This window comes from Dermacentor silvarum, unplaced genomic scaffold (assembly GCF_013339745.2).
Source record: "Dermacentor silvarum isolate Dsil-2018 unplaced genomic scaffold, BIME_Dsil_1.4 Seq142, whole genome shotgun sequence".
Classification (NCBI taxonomy): domain Eukaryota; kingdom Metazoa; phylum Arthropoda; class Arachnida; order Ixodida; family Ixodidae; genus Dermacentor; species Dermacentor silvarum.
The window spans coordinates 44,659-60,001 of record NW_023605736.1 but is presented as its reverse complement, the minus strand read 5'-3'; the positions used below and the strand labels follow the sequence as shown (position 1 = coordinate 60,001).

The window sequence follows — 15,343 nt, the reverse complement described above, 5'->3', positions numbered from 1 at the left end:
TGCTGGTGAAGTTAAGCATAATGCTCCACAGTATGCATAAAGTGAAGACGCAATACGGTGTGACAAGTGGTCCCCAGCAAAAGTCTACATAAAGGTTAATTAACTTTTGAGTATGACACCAGTTTAATTGCTACCACAGCATAAATGACAAAAAACAATTTAGGGTGGACCACTATTCTGGCCCGTATGCTTGGCAATTGCACAGCGGCCATTGCAGCATGCGTAACAACAACCTAACTAGAGTACAATGCAGCAATTACAATTTCTTGCAGCACGTGGCTTTACTCCTAGACATAGGCAAATGAACAGCTGAAAAATCTGAACGGCAGTGAAAGTCAACTTCCTATGAAATTAGAAATAAAGTCAAATTACCACGTAGACAATCGTATAGCTTACGGTTAACCCAAATTTCTTCAGGCTAAACTTGGAAAGTCAGAGATGAAAACAGTCAAAATAGTAAAAGACATACCAGCCTGTGAACTTGGTTGTGAAGCCTTCGTGAGAGACAATGACCACATTCTTTGTCATATACCATGAAGCGAGAAAAGTTCCCACAGTGCATGACCTTGGCGTTTCAAGCTAAAGCGCACGCACACGCAGACAGACACTGACAGACAGACAGACAGACATAGACATACACAGACAGACAGACACAGACAGACAGACACTGACAGACAGACACTGACAGACAGACACTGACAGACAGACACTGACAGACATACACTGACAGACATACACTGACAGACATACACTGACAGACATACACTGACAGACACTGACAGACACTGATAGACAGAGAGACAGACACTGAAAGACAGACAGACAGACAGACACTGATAGACAGACACACACAGACTGACAGACAGACACACACAGACAGACACACACGCACACACAGTAGCAGAAATGTTTTGAAGAGCAGTCACTTTTAGTGCATGAATAGAAAGACTGCAAATATTTTGCCAACTGGAAGCCTAACACATTTCGCCTTGATTTTTGAAACAGGCCAGAACTGCAGAGCAGAAGCTTGGGATGACAGATGTATATTTAATAGTGAGCAACTACATGGATACATCTACAGGTCTTCCAACTTTTCATATTTTCTGCCAATTATTACAGGCTCACAATCTTCAGAGAGTGCGATATTCTCTATCTTTATAATTGTGCCATCATCAAGCATGCTTGTGGAGCCCCTTTTGCCTAGTCTGAACGTAACAGAATCAAATTCAAGGGCTTTGTACTGCGGCCCAATACATCCAGGTGGCAAAGGTCCCTTTTTCATTTTCCTTTCAGCTTTGCACGTTCTAGACCTATGAAAATGATGTCCCAGCTGGATGGAGTTTGGGCTGAGCTACTAGGTGAAGGCTTGTTGAAAGAACGTTCTTCAAGAATGTGGTTGTGTAGCTGCTCCAGTAGTCTTTTGGGTTTTCGCACATATTTCTTTATCTTACACATGTAGTTTTCGAATGGGAATGCACTGTAGTGATCCAATGGCCCATAAACTTTAACATCATCTGCTACATGAATAAGCCCATGAATGTTGTGTGATACTGCATGCTTACCAAACAAGGTGATGTATACCTCAACAAAATGCCTCAGAAGCTTTCTGGAGTACTCCAAGTATTGGCTGCAATGCTGTGGGCTACAAAGCAGGCTGACAGCACAGTGCAACGTGATGTTGTCTATTAGGTGCTGTGCAATGTGCAATTTTAAGACAACAGGGCCTGTGTGCAGCAGAAACATGCGAAATTCTGTGGCCTTCCACTTATCAAGCTCTGACAATCTTCGTGGCTTCCTGGACAATTCAGTTGGTACAACGTGCTTCATTTTTGAATTTGCTTGTGACACTGCGTCTCTTGAATCTTTTCCAATACGGTATTTTTTTCGCCTTTGATCCAAAGTAGCAGGAGCTTCCGTACCACGCCAAGACAGATTAAGTGCATGTAATCAAGTGAACATGCTGAGCAACCAACGAAGTGGTGTGGTGCTCTTCTTGCTTTGCTTTGTGGAAGCTGTTATTTGTCCTTAATGGCGCATCTAATTCAGGAAAGCACATTCGTTCTTGCTCAAAATCTCCCTCAGTCACACATTTGAAGCAGCTGAAGTAACTATTATGCCCTTTGATGCCAAGAACGTATGACTTAGCAGGCGCGTTACAGATTAGTGCTTCTACCTGTACTGCAAACGTTTTGCTTCAAGTGTCAGGCCTTCTTGGAGCATGCTTTTCAGGTCACACATGAATGGCTGCAAGAACACATTAGCCTGAGATGGTTTGCACTCGCCAAAAAAGACAGATTGGAAATGGTTTGCTTGGTTTGCAGTTTTACACACGACAAAGAATAGACCAGAACTGACCTCGTGTGCTTTTTGTCAGTGGCAGTCCATCCACATTTACGTGGATAACAATAGGATCAGGCAGATGAACAACATGTCTGAGAGCTTAGTGAAGCCCTTCACGCAAGCTAAAATGACAATACTGACCAGAGTCAGTCAGTGTGACATTTGCCACTCTCGGTGTCGACAAAAGTGCCCTAGCGCTGTTTGGCAGCTCATGCAAGCAAGAATACGAGCGAAGAACATTTAAAAGATTTGTGACGACATCGTGAGGTAAACTCAATTCTAAGCTCCATTGTCGCCGGTCTTCTTTCAATGATGTATGTCCAGTACTTTCAACAAAGTGCTTGTGCTAGAATCCGTTACGGTATCCTGCTGCCTAAGGCTTCTTTGGCGCCTGTCAAGCAAGTTTTTGGGTTCCACGGGAAAGCTGTGATCGCTATGAATGCTGTCACCAGTCTGGTCCACATCGCAAAATGCCTGTGCCCCGCCACCAATGCCACGACTCGCAACTTGGCCAAGCAAAAGGTTCAGAGATGGTTCGGGAACTTCCACTGGCCGAAAGGAGGTGGAAGCGACACCAGAAGGATTCCCTGCGTTATTAGGTTCGCCAGCAGCTGCCAATATTGCATGCACATCGGCCTGCACGGCGTGGCTGATGCGACGGTAGGCAGTCGCTCTCGACATGGAAGCCATGTTGGTGCAACTATAGCGTACTGCTTGCCTGTGTTTCTCATTCAGATTTTCAATAGCCAGTGAATTGACGTGTGCCGTGTTTTGTACGCGAGTGACATTCAGAGTATATCACCAGACTGCACTTTAAAAACGGCAGTGTAACGCTACGAATGTGAAGGAATAAAAAATGCAACGTTAACTTACTTTCGTATTCACTTTCCATGGCGCACTTCCTGCCAAGCGTAAGCTCTAAAGGTGAAAAACTAGGCCATCACACGTATTTCCACAGGCCCGACTGATCGAAAACAGTTAGCAAACGACAACACTTACCTTCGACTGAAACGCAGATCGGATCCACGAGCCCAACTTTGAAAAAGCACCGAGAAAGCGCGTGAAACCAGTGAAACCATGGGACTTATGCTTTGCCTATGTGACCACAATGGCACCTACCGAAGCAGCTGCCAACCTATGTAAAGAGAGAAGCCGTAGCCGCCTTGCCGTACATAATGAACATATAATATAACAAAAAGGTAAAAAGCTATTAGTTATTTTAAATACTAATAATAAAGATTTTGTTCTATTGTTCTTGTCTGCCTATTTAGAATTTGTTATGTAGTAAAGGATAAATTCAAAGAACTGAAACCGAAACTGGTCGTCCCTTCTCGGAGAACTCTGCAAGCGCACGCACGAATGCACGCAGGTGTGTCACACGGATGGTTTTAATCCCCAATAATGTATCTACGTTTAACTTATTCTTGCGCCAACAGAGCATGTAAGTACGTTGAACCAGTTTAGTGTACAAGATTGAGGTAAATAAATGTGGGAATAAACGACTAACGTAGCCTGTCGCGTGATATTGTTGCAGTGCATATTGCGCTCGCTAATAAGTGCCCGCATGGCAAAATTCACATGGAAAATTACAGTAAATAAGGACATAACATTGTTTTAAACAATGATCATTCGAAATGTGCGTCATTCCATAAAGACAACTGAAATAAGCACATATATATATTTATGTCTTGCATGCAGGATGCCCATTCATGTGTTATTCTGGGATGTTTAGTGGACATCCGATCGCTGATGTCCACGGGACATCCATATGACTTTCTTTTTTGGACATGGGACTTTAGTACTTCTTTGGAATGTCCCTAGGACATTTGGTGTTGTCTGGGGCGTAAAGGAAGCCTTGGGACTTCCACCAAATACCTGGAAAGAGAGGTTCCTAGCGCTCGGCGTGCACAACACATTAGACGAACTTACTGAAGCCCAGAGAGTGGTGCAGTATGAAAGACTAACGAAGAGTTTGATGGGCAGACACATCTTATATGACGTCAGAATAATTAACCTACGAAGCCCAGCACGGACTGCAGTGAGACAACCAAAGGAAAATAATGGAACATCTCTCAATACCCCCAATTCCCAGAAACATGCACCCAGAGTTTAACAAAGATAGAAGCATCGCAAGAGCAAGAGCTCTCCACAAAAGATTCAGTAGTGCCAGGGACGTGGTCTATGTGGACGTGGCGGAGTACACAAATATACAGAGTATGTCGACAGTTGCTACGAGTATAGAGGGTGACTGCAGAGTTAGTGGCACTGTAAAAACAGGAAAAGCGGAGGTGGCGGAGGAGGCTGCCTTAGCACTGGCATTTGGCAAGACCGCCGTCAACAACTATGCCAAAGAAAGAATCTCGCCGCTAAGAATTTTATCGAACTTTTGTGGAGATCAAGATGTTTACATTATATGGGCACCCGCACACTCCTCCCTTCCCAGGAAGGAAATATGGCACAACCTAGCTCAAGAAGTGACGAACCGAGCAGGTGACATGCAAATACTGGGAACGGAGAGAGCTTTACCGAGATCACCAAAACTATAAATTGGGAAAGGCCCCCCCCTTCTGGCACACTCCTCGCTAAGTATAGACAAGTGACGGCATGGCACTTGTTAAAAACAGACACATATCCGAACCCCGTGGCCTACCACCGTTACTACCTTGAATTTTACATCGATAGATGCAGATTCTGGCACGAAAGGGCGGACTTACAACATATGGTTTTGGCTTGTCCTGTGACACCCACACAGAATAAAACACACAAGACCAGAGAGCAGTGGGAGACTGCGCTGCTCAACTCTGCACCAGAAGACCAACTTAAGGCAATCCAGCAGGCCGAAGATGCCACCAGGGCCAAAGGGCTCGAAGCCGTCATCTAGGTAGGCAGGCCTAGGTCTCACAAATCTGCTGTGAACACAAGTTTATTCCTGTTCAAGTCTTTGCAGCAAGTTCACAGGGTTACAAGTGGCCAAGGTGTCATTGAGTGTTTAGTTGATGCAGTAGTTGCAAAATGAAGCACTTCCTGGAGACCATGGTGGGTTTTTTTGCTCACTGCTGAATGTTTTCCAATTGGTCGAGGTCTTCCGTATCCAGATTTCGAATTGGCCGCCCTGCCAAGAACAAGAGAAGAGTGTTACATAACAGGCTGTCATACAAGCCTCCTTTCCCAAATTCCATTGTATCACCAATTTACTGTACATTTACTAGGCTAAAGTTTGCAAGAAAAGACAATCATTAAGTTCAGCTTCTCAGTGTTACACTCACATGACAGCAGAAAGTCAGCTATGCCTGGCATGACTATCACTAAAGATGCATTTACAACCAGTAGGGTGGAAGTTGGGCGAGGTGTGCGCTACAGCTCCAGAACTGACACCACGCAGTTGAGCGGCGAATTTTCGTCATGGCTACGCTGTCTTGCCTGTTAGGCATTTCAGCACTGCATCAGGTGCTAGTGACCAAACTTGTGGTTTGGTCTTGGTTACCAAAAGGCTACTACTTCACCAAAGAAAGCGAGAATGTGGTGCGTGCGGGAGGCTTCCTATATGGCACCAATTTCCGATGTCATGCATGCAAATGACATCCAAGAACTCGAGTGAGACACCGTACGATATCTGAAACTTGTATAAAAAAATCGGTGAGCAGCGTGGAGGCTTCATCTTCAGCTTGTCTTGGCTGTGGGCTGTGTCAACGGCAATGTGCCTTTGTCAGAGAAACCAAAACTGTAGATTAGAAAATTCGGAATACTGAAATTCGATCCAAAGTCAATACCAAATAGTATAATACCTACTATTCGAAAATATTGAACATTCACACAAGCCTAACTACATTACCTTGCAGACATTTTTACTGTAGTCACAGAACACAACTTAACTCCAAGATCATGCCAAGCATGGAAACGTGCCATGCTTTCAAGCTTACAACAAGCATGCTAAATTTTCTTTAAAATTTTTTTTAAGAACATGAATAATGCAATGCTCACATGCCCAGCTAATACAGAAGCAGTGGTCAGCCAGTGTAATGTCAGTTAGGCTAACAGATTGTCAGAAGTCGGTGGCACTGTATTAGTACGGTAGTTTTGTGCCAAAATTTGCAACATACTAATAAAAAAAATTATCGAGAGCCTATGAAGTGCTTTCGATGTGGCAGCACCCAACCGAGCAAAGCTGAAATGGCATACAATGACACAGTGAACTTACCAAAGTGATCCTGAATCTGTTTCAGGACTGCCAAGTTGTGGTTGCCCTCCACCATACTGACAGCGATTGCAGACTTGCCAAAACGGCCTGCGCGCCCAATGCGATGCAGGTATGTTTCACAGTCGGCCTGGCCCTTCATGTCGACAGGAAGGTCATAGTTTACAACCATGGTCACCTGCTCCACGTCGATGCCTACAAGTAAGTAAACATAGATGCAAAAACATACATTTGGCAACTGGACAAAGCAAAGCCAAATAACTCTCAACGAGAATAAGAGAAAGAGATCCAGAAAAGAATAATGACACTGACTAGTGTACCGCTAATGTTTGCTGTGTTTTACATAAATTTGAGCCAAGCCAAGTACATTCGGCAAAACCCCATCTCACAATGACTGTCAACATTACTGAAATTAGCATTGAAACAATGTATTGACACACCATATTGCAATCGAAACGAAGCGGTAGATTCTGCATTGCCATAGTCATCAGCAGAAATCGTACATGGACAGGCAACACCGGGACGCTTTGATTTTATATGCGCCTGCATAGCCTTTATCCCTGTGTTTCGCGCCGTTCAAAACACCATAGTTTCCTATAATAATTACTAGAGGGAACTCTAGCACTAGTATCTACAGGAGCTGCAAGCCAGGCACTTCAGTCAGCATTGGAATGATGGTTAGTTACTTGGACTTGCCTATACTTTGTCCTTCTGGCTTCCTGAATTTCTAAACTTCAGCAAAGTACGGCTATAAATAATGACATAATTGTTATTAAAATTGTCCGACGGCAAGATTGAAACACAGAAGCCTGACATTGAAATCATTACACCACGGACTCGCGCATTGATAATCAGCATAAAACACCCTAATAAGTTTCTCATGGGCAAGCCAGCACCTTTCGATTTGACCACCTCGACAGGCTGAACCGCTACAATTAGACGCAATTATGCGTGTTTGCAGAGTCTTCTGCATTTAGAAAAGTATACATTGCTTTGAAATTTTTGACAGTGAAGGTAGATAAAGCGTAATAAACAAAGCCACAAGTGTGTTTGAATCCACAAGCACCAAGATCAGACAAATCCACGTACTAACCATCATTTCCATGGTGGCTGAACGATCACACCGCCAAGAGTTCCCTCTTAGTAATCGTTAAAGGAGAGTCCATGCATAACACCACGTTGGCCGAGTGCCTTCGAAACTGCGTGGTCGCTGCCCAGATCACATTGACAGTGACAGCGGTTTCGTTCGCAGTGGTTGCGGCAAACAGTAGTTTCGGTTTGACTTACTGCAATGGCTGCACACGAAATTACAGAAACACAGTGGATGCTGTCGAGGATATGAAGAGTGCAGGCTACATTGTGATGGATAGTCAATCTGCTGGCAACCAGCTCACCGGCGAAAAAAATTGAACTGGGACGTGCGCGGCAAAGAGGCATGCCGCAAAAGAAGTTGCGAGGCCATCGCCACTGCGAGTGCTAATCAGTTGGGAGATGAGAATTGCTGCTTCCGCACTGCTTTTGGGTGAAATAAAAACATGATTTGCAGATTTATTCAGTAAATAAATGCGTGTTGACGTAATACGCATTTGTTTGTTTTCTTGATACCCTCGATAATTTTACATTTTGTTAATTCGTAAATTTTTTTTCAGCCCCATGAAATCTGAATTAACGAGGTTTTACTGTAATGTACCAATGTAGTTGTAAAGCATGTTGAGAAGCATCCCATAAAATTGCAATTAGGAAAGTTGTAACAGATTTATGTACTTTTAGCGAGCTCTAACCATCTTATCACATTAACATAAAACTTGCAACGAGTCACACACAGAAACACTGCTTTTTCAACATGCTTTGTGGGGAAGCTCCCAAAAGCACATTTGGAGACCCCAGAGCTTTGAATGAACAATCACTTGCGCAAGCAGAGTGAATGCAAGGATGTGTTGTGAGTTATGGTGATGAATAGAGGATAACAGCTATAGCAATCCATGTTGACAATATAGTTAAGAAACTAAAATTCTATGGTTTCAAATCGCAAATTTGTGCACTTGGTTATGGTTGATGCTATAGTGGAGGCACCCAGATTAATTTTGGCTACCTGGGATTGCTTAACTCTGTAATGCCCAAACACAGTTCCACATCGAGAAAAATAACCTGCTGCCTTTATTTCCCACCATGGAAGTGAACTCGTACAAAAAAATCAGCAGTAAATTCTTATTTGAATTAAAGCTTAATTAGTAAAGTAATTATTTTAGTGCCCGGTTTGCTGAACCATCCACAACTGGGAAGACTTAGTCCACATTATTGAAAGTGCTACTATGGGCTATACATTAAAGTTTCAATGCTTAAAGCAGAAATTTGAGGTATCAAACTCAACGTAGCATATATGTATAATACTTTGGAATTTACAGAGTTAATGTGCACCCAAATCGATATCATCAACCTATATTTGCGCACTGCAGGACGAAGGCATCTCCCTGTGATCTCCAATTACTCCTGTCTTGCGCTAGCTGATTCCAAGTTGCACCTGCAAATTTCCTAACTTCATCACCCCACCTAGTTTTCAGCCGTCCTCGACTGCGCTTCCCTTCTCTCAGTACCCATTCGGTAACTCTAATAATGGTCCACCGGTTACCCATCCTACGCATTACAAGGCCTGCCCAGCTCCATTTTCTCTCTTAATGTCAATGAGAATATGGGCTATCCCTGTTTGCTCTCTGATCCACACCGCTCTCTTCTTAACGTTAGGCCTAACATGTTTCATCCCATCGCTCTGTGTGGTCCTTAACTTGTTCTCGAGCTTCTTTGTTAATCTCCAAGTTTCTGCCCCCATATGTTAGCATCAGTAGAATGCAAGGATTGTCAAGAATGCAATGAATGACAACCAAATCTAAGTACACGATCAAAAACAATGAACCTCCTAACAGGATGTGGCCATGTGTGACAGCAATAATAGGCTTGTGGGAGATCGGGATAGAGCACCCTCCTTCTTGCTATTGATAAAGGCAGTGGAAATAGCGAGGCCAGAGCAGACGATGGTGATGGAAGAAGCCATAAACTTGAGACTTACCCCTGGAACAGACATTGGTGGTGATGAGGACACGCTTTTTGCCGAGGCGGAAGTCTTTGAGTACAGCAATACGCTCTTCAATGGTGAGGTCACCAGAGAGCATGCCCACAGCATGACCCTCCTCTGTCAATTTTCTGGCCAGCCAGTCAGCTTCCCGACGTGTGTGGCAGAATATAATGGTCTGCCCAATGGCCAGCACACCGTAGATGTTTGAAATGGCCCAGAACTTTTCTTCTTTGCTCGAGCACACCACATAGTACTGCTTGACATTCTCCAGGCTTTCCTCATCCTTCCGCAACCGGATCACCATGGGGTTGAAGATTATCATTTCTGCAAACTCCATCACATCCTTGCCATACGTGGCCGAGAACAGCATGTTTTGACAGCTGGGAGAAAGCCGCCTGCAAGGACGTATGACACATTGCAATGTGACTGCTGATCTACCAAATGGACACTAATCAACAAAAAGATGCTACTTAAGCAATCATTTATGTTTCATATTAGGCTAGCTAGCAACTGTGACACTCTGTGGTGGGGTTGCTAAAGATCAGCACACCTAGAAAATAGGAAGGGGGAAAAGTATAGACTTGAGAGACGTGTTTAATAATACCGAATAATTATGCAAACAGAATGAAAGATGCACCAGTGCAACAAATGAGCATTCTGATCATGAACACACAAAATATAACAGAAACAAAAGTAAGAGGTAAGCAAAACAGATGCATCTATAAACCTAAATAGGCACTGCATATGCTGCATTTAGTTGTGTTAGATTTTTCTGCTACTCTTGTTCTTCAGTTTTTATAAACAACCCTACCATTGTAAGGTATACAGTAAATATAGGCCATTTACATGCATCCTTCTTTACAGTTGTATGACACATGAAGTCTTAGCTTATCCAATCACCTGTGAGAACAGTTCTACAAATGATTGCTGCTCTAGAATTGCATAGTGCTGTAACTATACACAGCAGGACATGTCAGTTAATACCCCTGTCACACTGGCAAATCTAGTGTCATTTTGAGAGAGTGCACTTTGGCGGCAAACTGCAACACGAGAAAGAGAAGTGCACTTTGAAAATGATGGTGATGGCGATGGGTGAGTCAGTAGCACAACATATATTTGTTATTTTTGGCAATACTTGCTAACTCGGGGTGAAGTGCACTCGCTCAAAGTGCACTTAGGTTGTTTCGGTTGACAGGGGTATAAGCTGTAGCATGCCTTCTTAAAAATTACGCAAAGCTAAGCAAATGCTGCACAGCCATTAAGCCAGTGCAGAAGAATATAAACACTGAGGGTACTCACTTGTGGACGCGTATGCACTGGTCATGATGTCCGTGCATGGCTATCATGATGTCGGCCTCATCCAGCACAAAGACTTTGATGCGTGACAGTTCAAAGAACTTGAACTTGAAGGCCCAGTCAACTATTTTTCCAGGTGTGCCTAAGATTACTTGGTCTTGTATCTTTTCTCCTCGCGAGTCTGAAAAGCATAAAAACATCACCTTCACAAATTGTGGACGATGGCAGCCAGTACATGTCTTTTATAGAATGCACCAATGTCCCAGTACAATCAGTTTCACCTTATTTTCCAACATTAAAGGGGAACTGATGCAAAATCGTTGTCTCGCCTTTTGTTGCTTTGCTATTAATCGGCAACTCTGTAATCACGGTACGACGGCTCAATATGTTGAACATGCAATAAATCACGAATGAGAAGGTTTGATGTGACGAATTCAAAAAGTGCACCATATTTTTCAATGTTGGGTTTGTTTACAAGTCATCTGTACACATCATGAAAATTGGGGGGGTCACTGATGCGTGGGTCAATGCAGCAGTCGAAGCCACATTGTGATCGCCTTGTCGAAAGTTTTAGGCGATGAGGTAATAGGGGAGAGAAGGTGAAAAGTACAAAGGGTGTTGCACACTTTAACAGAAAGGACAGCCAATCCTCATAGTGGGTATGAGCCACAAGTTCGGAGAAAAACAGCAAAGATAACAGCAGGGGAGCAAACTTATTATTTTGTGCATAATTCGGAGTAGTTGACAGCTATCTGATCAAGCAAAAAGGCGGGCTACAAAAATTTTGTGTCTGTATTCCTTTTTCTCCCCACCATAGCTAGCATGTATACAGGGTGTTTCAGCGAACACTTTCAAAATTTATTTAAGGTTGCCTGTGGCAGATAGCCCAATTCTAGTTAATGAGCTGGTCTACTCGAAGAGGGGGACATTACTTGCACAAAAAATTGAAATGCATAATCAAATAATGAACAGAAATTCACTAATTACGTTTTTAACTAATTTCGTCATGGCCCATATTGCAATTTACAAATTGTAGCCGTGGAGTTCGCAAGGCGGATCCACTTAGAATTAATTCTTAAGATGACACCAGTTTCGAGATATTAATTCCCGAACTTTGCGGAGAAATGCATTGGCGTTCCAGTTAATTTTGTGCTTCAATGCATAAAGTGACGTTTTGTTAAGAAACTGGCTTAGCCAATCAGTGAAAGTTATCCCAAAAATGATTGATCCTGAATACAGCCTCAGTACACACCATGAGGCCAATCAAAACATGTAGATAAATATGCTGTCTCCTCACAATTTTTTGTCGACCACAGCCATAAAGCATGATAAGGGCCGCTGCAACGATTGAAATTAATGTCGGTGCTGCTCTGGTTACCAAGAGCAAGACTTCAGAAGTCATTAATGCCTACCATCTTCACTTACAGGTAATAAAATGACATTCAGCCATGGCTGTGTACCAAGTATCTGTATGAATTATTGGAGCTTTACTCTGAAACTGCTTTTAATAATACACTGCTAGCACATTAGTATGCTATACTTGTCGAAATACATTTATTGCCAAGCTTATTTGTGCCTGTGCTTCAAAGAGTGCAAACAGAACCCAAACATTGTGTAAATACATTACATGCAAGCTAACTGTAGCAAATATGGCAGATAACCTAGTTTTAACTAGCTTGCTTACACACTGTTTTAATTTGTTCCTTTACAAACAATGCTCTTATAATGTCCACCCGCCCCCCTCGCTCCCTCACACAATTTTCTTCACATTTTATATCGCTCTGTACTTAAGGCTCATCCCCTCTTATCAGAATTGCTAGAATGCTGAAAGCTGCATAATGTCAGTAACGCTCTGCCCAGCGACACATTAGTCTGCTGTTTTAATTTGTCACATGGTTAACTACTTGGTGCACAAGTTTTAAAAACTTTTTTGGGGAGGCACTTTGCAGGCTGTCATTTCTTAACGTTTCCATTCAGTCATTTTCTATTTCTGCTCCTCTGCCTCAGGCTGTCATTTCCCGACATTTTGAGAAAGGCTGCTAATGTCTGTTTTAAGCTAATTCACTTTGACGTGTGAGCTGAAAGATGGCAGGGACTTCAGATAACTGCACGCAAAGATAAGCCACATTCAGTTTAAAGCTCGACAGAATGTTTTCTGCTATGTGCACAGCCTTAATATGACACAATCAACGACTGAACAAATTTATCCCAGGGCCCATATAGGGGGTTGATAAGGCTTACAATACAGCAGGAACTATGCAACACAGCAGGGCAGACAATGCATGCATAAGTAGATGGCCAAAAAGAGGAGGACCCTCACAGTTTTTTCCGCGGACGGCACAGCAGAAGGTGATACGTGGGCACCGTGCTGCCATCTTCTTGGCCACGTTGCCAGTCTGAACGGCCAGCTCGTATGTGGGTGACAGGATCAGCACTTGTGGGTACCGCTGCGTCTCGTCCACTCGACTTAAGCTGGCCAGAATAAAGGCGGCAGTTTTTCCCGTGCCGCTCTGTGACTGGGCAATCATGTTCAGTGGGGGGTCAGCCAACAACATTGGCAGAACAGTTTCTTGGATCCTCGATGGCTTGTCAAAGCCACAATCATACACGCCTCTCAGCAGTTCAGGGCGCAGCCTCAAATCTTCAAACGTCGTGATGGAGTGCAGTGGCGAGTTGGGGTCTTTGTGCTGCACCTCCACGGCGTGTGATGTGTGCACAAGACGCGAGCGGAGTATTTTCTGCATCAGTGATATCTCCGCCGGGGTGACCACTGAAACGAGGAGTGTTTAGTGTAACCACGTTGTCGTCTCGCTCACTAAAACACTATTCGCAATACTTACCGGGCTCATGTTCTGAAGGCGCTGGTTCGCTATCAGCGCCGCTGGACTCTTCGCGGTAGCCGCCAGGATCAGCGTCTCCGGACCCATCGATGCTAACCCCGGACACCTGCAAAACGAGTGTCGGCGAACACTGCTGTTTCTCACAACGTTCTCCGTACCTTGCAAGTGAGCCTCAAGAGTAGCTTCTCTTGCTCGTCTACGTCCTCAGCCCAACTTGACATTCTATTTTGCTAGGTAATTCTTTGATCACAGGCGCGGCGAACCTGCTCGTCGCACTTCCTTCTCTTCTGCCAGCGGGCCTCGCTTTTCTGCAGCTCTTGCCGATTCGTCTTTTGCTGATTGGCCGCTCAAATCTCCGTGTTTTCTTCTGATTGGATGCCTTTTCCTTTTATTTTCTCTTCTTGCGCCACGTGTTCACGTGCCGGACGCTCTTCGACGTTGTCGTCTTCCACTCCACACGGAATTCGCCTCCGCGTGCGCATTCCTTGTCGTCTGCTTCTTGTCTGTCTCCATCGACCGCACCGCGTCGCGCATTACACACATCACAACGTTACAATATAATAAACGAGTGAAAACGTATAAAATTACCTTGTTATAATTTTATTTTTGTGGTTACCGCCTTATTTAGGTAACAGGGAAAGTTTCGAGTACGAATTATTTGCAGCCTCGCAAGAACCAGTGGCTGGCGGTTATGAGGGCCGAGATTTGGCGGGTCAGTCTCTGAGCGCCTGGCAACCCTGGTCATTATCACTAATTCTGCAGAGGTGTTCGCGGTGTTTGTGTAAGCGTTCCGCGACACCAGCTACTAGATTGGGCAAGCGACGTCAAGACAAGTGGAGCCTACATTACGAGCAGACGACAATGGTGTCGTCTGCTGCTGCTCTTCAATCTTCCCGGCAAAGCTAAAGCAGGCGCAGCAGCAAACCGGCGTCCATGTTTACAGTTTATTTCTGATGGCCCATTAGTGAAGAAAATGTATCAAATCGACGGCGTGGAGATCTGTTCTGGTGCATCTTCTTTTGGCTGTTATCGTCGTCTTGACGTCGCTTGTCCAACCTGGGTGGCTGGTGTCGCGGAACGCGTGTACCGATAGGAATACATGTTCCAAAACCACTTTTCAAGCCGCTTCGCAGACATTCTCAGAATCCAACGGGCCAGGGGCCTTATTTGTTGTTTTACGTTTAGTAGAACGCCACAAATCGCCCGTTTGTTGAATAAAGCCACAGTTCAGGTTCCGGTTATAGGCGCCCGCTGTGTGAACGGGCACATGTGGATTTAATTTATTTCGCCGTTTTTGTAACAATTACGCCTTATTGTTTCTTCGTACTTAGCTATGTGTTAAATTCCTGCCTCTTTTTCGTTCCAGTCTTATTGTAGACGCCAGTTTCCTTGTCCGACGTGCAGTAAAAGTCCTCAAATCGTCAGTTATTAGACAAAAGTGGCCAGAAAACCAGACCCGACGAACCCCAAATCAATCTGAAGTCGCCACAGAGGACCTCACCCTCAAAAAAGAATAATACGTGAAACAAGCGGGGCTCAAACGCCGATCGACGTGTGCAGTGAAGGCGAAACAGATTCTACGTGCAACCTTGCGATTGTGCA

At 44.1% G+C, this 15,343-nt stretch overlaps 1 protein-coding gene across 1 annotated transcript; it reads right to left on the bottom strand.

The window, feature by feature from the left end:
- Positions 1–5,390: 5,390 nt before the first annotated feature.
- On the bottom strand, positions 5,391–14,009 carry LOC119434636 (DEAD-box helicase Dbp80). Its single transcript, XM_037701738.2, has 7 exons — positions 13,900–14,009; positions 13,742–13,847; positions 13,222–13,671; positions 10,905–11,082; positions 9,600–10,000; positions 6,539–6,730; positions 5,391–5,452 (listed from the first exon to the last, which is right to left on the bottom strand). Exons 1-7 carry the CDS (start codon positions 13,960–13,962, stop codon positions 5,391–5,393), a joined length of 1,452 nt encoding a protein of 483 aa, XP_037557666.1. The 5' UTR covers positions 13,963–14,009.
- Between the last annotated feature and the right edge of the window lie 1,334 nt (positions 14,010–15,343).

Coding starts and splice junctions, on each gene's coding strand:
- LOC119434636 (XM_037701738.2), bottom strand. CDS start 13,962: ATGTCAAGTTGGGCTGAGGACGTAGACGAGCAAGAGAAGCTACTCTTG. Junction 13,672..13,741: donor GCCTTCAGAACATGAGCCCG/GTAAGTATTGCG, acceptor TCCTCGTTTCAG/TGGTCACCCCGGCGGAGATA. Junction 6,731..9,599: donor CACCAATGTCTGTTCCAGGG/GTAAGTCTCAAG, acceptor ACTTACTTGTAG/GCATCGACGTGGAGCAGGTG.